This window comes from Camelina sativa, chromosome 17, assembly GCF_000633955.1.
Source record: "Camelina sativa cultivar DH55 chromosome 17, Cs, whole genome shotgun sequence".
In the NCBI taxonomy this organism is placed as follows: Eukaryota; Viridiplantae; Streptophyta; class Magnoliopsida; order Brassicales; family Brassicaceae; genus Camelina; species Camelina sativa.
Window position 1 is genome coordinate 2672884 of NC_025701.1, and position 4661 is coordinate 2677544.

General features: G+C 39.2%; 2 protein-coding genes across 2 annotated transcripts in view; both read right to left on the bottom strand.

Annotated features, from left to right (window-relative positions):
* Positions 1-2771, bottom strand: part of LOC104754832 (pentatricopeptide repeat-containing protein At1g06710, mitochondrial-like) — a 4969-nt gene extending 2198 nt beyond the window's left edge. Inside the window, exon 1 of the mRNA XM_010477112.2 lies at positions 558-2771. Within this exon, the coding sequence (XP_010475414.1) occupies positions 558-2556 (1999 nt within the window). The 5' untranslated portion in view covers positions 2557-2771. The remainder of the gene's footprint in view (positions 1-557) is intronic.
* Positions 2947-4661, bottom strand: part of LOC104754831 (ribosome biogenesis protein bms1) — a 7562-nt gene continuing 5847 nt past the window's right edge. Inside the window, exons 15-18 of the mRNA XM_010477111.2 lie at positions 4013-4222; positions 3679-3927; positions 3391-3594; positions 2947-3291 (exon numbers count right to left, since the gene is read on the bottom strand). Of these exons, the coding sequence (XP_010475413.1) occupies positions 3127-3291; positions 3391-3594; positions 3679-3927; positions 4013-4222 (828 nt within the window). The 3' untranslated portion in view covers positions 2947-3126. The remainder of the gene's footprint in view (positions 3292-3390; positions 3595-3678; positions 3928-4012; positions 4223-4661) is intronic.

The following is a 4661-nucleotide window of genomic DNA, read 5'->3' on the forward strand; positions in this document are numbered from 1 at the left end:
TTTGCGATATCCGGCTGCGTGTGTAGGCCAATGTGTCTGTTTCATTTCTTCTAGAAGATGCTGGGCCACATCCAGCACACCATTTTTGCAACAATGATCTATCAAGACCCTATAAGTAACATAATTTGGAGCAACACCTTTGGAACCCATTCGCTCTAAGAGCTCAAGGCATGTGGCTATTTTACCAATCATTCCAAATCCATCAATCATCGCTGTATATGTCACAACATTAGGCTGACACCCTTTTTCTTCCATCATTAGCATAAGCTTATAGGCTTCATCAGTTTTACCAACCTTGCATAAGCCATCAATCATCTCAGTGTATATAACCACATTGGGCGCACAAGAATTCTCAAGCATCTTAGACAATACTTTTGAGGCTAAATCTTGGCGCTTCACTTTGAAATAACGATCAATCAGAGAACTGTAAGTATATAAGGTCGCAGGGAATCCATGCTCAGACATCTCAGTTTTCACTTCTTGTGCTTCGTCTAGTTTCCCAACCTTACAGAGTCCATCAATGAGAGCATCATATACAATCTCATTCGGTTCACAACCTTCCATAGACATAGCATCCAACAATTTACGAGCTTCTTCAACCCTATGCGACTTGCAGAAACCATCCAGTAAAGCTCCATATGTAACTACATTCGGCCTCTCGCTGTCATCATCATACTGCTTGAAGTACATATCTACATCTAGAACATCTTTGCTGCCACACATTCTTTCAAAAATCTGGCAAGCTTTCTCCACTTGTCCAGCTTTGCAGTGGCCATCAATTAAGGCAGAATATGTAACAATATTAGGGAGACACCCTTCAGACAGCATCGTTTCAAACAGCTCATTGGCATAGCTGAACTTCTTAGCCTTAAGATAAGCATGGATAAGAGCGGTATATGTGACGACGTTAGGCGTACAACCAACTTCTCTCATTTCATTGAACCACTTACGAGCCTGTTCAATCAGACCAGCTTTACAAAGACTATCCACCATAATAGTATACGTGTAGACATCAGCAGCAAGGCCGCCCCTTTTCATTTCTTCAAACAACAGAAACGCCAACTCCATTTTCGAAGCATTACATAAATAACCAAGAACTTTGGAATAGGTACTGGTATCTGGTATAAATCCCTGACCAATCATTTCACGGATAACATTAAATGCCTTTTCATATTTCCCAGCACTACAAAGACACCGTGTGAAGTTACTGACATTAATCTTATTCAGAACAACCCCTGTAGCAAGCATTTCACTGTAAGCTTTCTCAGCTAATTCCAACAGATCACAACTAAGCGAGTCTTTGTCACAACAAATACTCCCAATCAATATATTGTAGACAACATATCCTGGCATGTGACCACATTTAACCATTTTCTTTAGCAATTTGTATGCATATGAATGATCTCCTGATGTGCAGTAAGCATGTACAAGGGAATTAAAAATCTTGGGACTTGGATAACAACCTTCCACCATCATCATATTAAGCACCCTTTTACACCTACCCAGCTGTTTTTTGTTCAAGCATCCACACAGCAAAGTTGAATATGTTACAACATTTGGAAGACAGGAAGTAGCTCGCATCCTATTCAAGAAATCCATAGCCTCTTCAAAAAGCGAAGCTTCACACAGACCAGATATCAGTTTTGTATAAAAGACAGTATCAGGGACAAAATTTTCAGTTTCCATCAATGATAGAGCTTCCCTCCACTTTCCTACTTTACAGAGAGAATAAGCAAAGCATCTAAGAGTAAACCCATCCATCCGAAGATTTGCAAGAGACATTTCCCGATGAACCAAAGAAGCAGAGTCCAAACGATCAGCCTTGAGAAATGCCTGAATCAAACAATTATAAGTAGATCTCGAAGGTCTAAACTTAAAATCCTTGAGTCTCCCTAACTCCTCAAGTGCAATACTAAATGAACCATTCCTGCAATGTTTCCTAACCAAGACATTAAGAAATTCCCCAAACACTTCCTTATCATCATCTCTAATCTGTTGCAAGAGCTCTTCCGGAATATTTTCGTCATCATCACGTACAATCAGATCAACCAAAGCGTTATACACAGGTGGAGTATGCTTATAACCAATCTGCCTACCTGCCCAAACGAAGAAGCTGATAACATCAGAAGGTCTCTGTATCAAACGCAACACCTCAATCACTAAGCTCTCACTCAGTTTCTCTCTAAATTGCCTAAGAAACTTCTGGGATTTGCTCCCAAACACATCGCCGCCACCAGAAACAGCCTCTGCGATGGCTCTAGCATCAATAGAGGATTGAGTAATCGGCACTGCTACTACATCAACAACATTACCAGAGTCGACAAGAAGAGAATCATGCAAAAAGGAAAACTCTTTAGTCAAATCCCGCGACTCAGTAGGGGAGAAAGGATCGTCGAATCCATACATTTCGTCAGGCGGAGGAGGAATGGAGATAAACCTAGCCGTGAGGTAACGGCTACAGGTGAAAACTCTGTGGAGAAGAGAGGAATTGGTGGAGAATCGAATCAAAGGATGGTGTGAAGGAGAGAGTAGACATCTTACTACTGTTTTGTTCATCTCTATCGTTTAAAACCGATAGATATAACTTTAGGGTTTTAAAAGAGGGTTTAGGGTTTATATCTGAAGAAGAAGAAGAAGAGAAATCAATTTCAGGGGAAGATGATGTTCCCCACTGAGTCACTGACCACTTCTTCCCACCCATTCAACTAATTATGTTTAAGTTACACAATTAAAACATTTATTAGAGTTTGACCAAAAAAAAAAAAAAACATTTATTAGCAAAATCCTAACAGTTTCTCTAGTCACAGTACATGAATAATTTTATTTTGCTGCACTTACAGACGGATAATGCAAATCCGAATCCAAAACATTCTATTCACAACATAGAAATCTAAACTTTGATGTGACATGATAATCCTCTGGATTAATCTACAGAGTATTCAAGCGTCAAAAGCAATTCCAAAATTTTGGGATAGATTGGGAATTTTCGAGAAAATTGTGATAAATAATTCAGATGGTGACAAAAAAAAAATCAACACAGCAGTGAACAAACGTGAAAACAAAACTTTAAGCAGAGGATTACACAGACTTGGTTGGAAATCTCAGGTCTGGAGCAACAAAATAAAACTAATCATGGCTTCTTCTTCTACTCTTCTTCTTCTGTTTATCTTCCTCACGATATCTCTCACGTCTCTCCTCTCTCCTCCGTTTCTTATTTATTTCCTCACTCTTAGCTTTCTCTGCTTCATACACTTCCCTCTTCTTCTGCATCGTTGCTTTTTTCTTCTTCATCTGCACAATTATTTTTTCTCATCAAGTCAGACAAAGATCAATCTTTTTTTTTTTTTTAATGCATGATATAGCTAGCTAGTTTCTTTTTTAAACATTTACCTTGTGCTGTTCAAGTAGCTTAAATTGCTGGATGGCTTTATGAGCTTTTCTTTCTTCCGGTTCCATTACAACAGCTCTTCTCGCATCTAGCGACTGTCTCTTCCGCCTCGGTATATCTTTCGGTTTCGATTTAAACGGTAGATCTCTTTGTAGACTCTTTGATATCTTTAACGGATTGAATTTCTTTGGCTTTCTTTCGATTTTCTGCAAAACGAGAAATTCGTCAGATAGACGCTCCCCATACCTTCACAATAATACAACTGCAATTTTGATGGGGGGCTTTATTACCTTGTAGAGTGAATCCTTATTCACCGGAATAGGAATATTCAGCTCTCTACGGAGTTCTCCAAAAGTTTTCATTCCTTTCCAGGTCTTATCGCGGGATTGCAAGGCTGTCGTTAGAGGATTGTAAAATTGTGGAACTTCCACTGTTGTCCAAGCCCTTAAGAAGACCATGTCGCTCATACGGATTTGATCTTCAAAGGTACACCTCGTAATCCCTTCTTCAGCATTGTTATCGAGCATATTTTTTCCAGCCTGAGAAAAAAAGGAGGTTGTCAGAAAACCAGAGAGCCAACAAATGTGGAGAAACTAGGAATCATAAGGAGATCAAAAAGCCTACCTTTTTAATTTGTCCTCTAATGCCACTAACTGTCCGGATAGATGAACCTTCAAATCGAGCTATTTCTAGGTCAGAAGTGAACATGTCTTTGATAAATGCAGTCTTTTTCTTGATCTTGCAGGGAGTCCCAACAAGCTTGATTTTCTTTACAATACGGGCCTTGTGATTATACTCAATAACTACAGCAGTCGCTGTTATCCTAAATCCTGCCTGAAGCACACACCAGAAGAGCTACTTTAGCAGGAGAAGAGTACAACAGAACTAAACAGAGCAAACAACCAATAAATTCCCCGTTCATCATATGTAGGCCATTTGGGGTTTCTTACTATCTAACAAATAAATTTGACCACTAATGGATGAACAGTTACATGGTATCTCAACACTAAACAATGGAGCAGAATGGACTGATATAGAAGCATATTATATACGAGGGAACTCTCCATTTTAAGTTGTGACAGCGGTTATAGGAGGAAGAAAGCATCTTATACTTTTTTCTCACATGCAAGTTTCAAAACACACTTAATATGCGTACGTGTTCACCATTGGTCAGTCACACTACCCCTTTTGAGAAGATGCACTAAGATTTACCAAAGCTAGATACTCGATCACAAAAGTTGAAACAAACTCAAGGGTAAACTGGGATCAAACT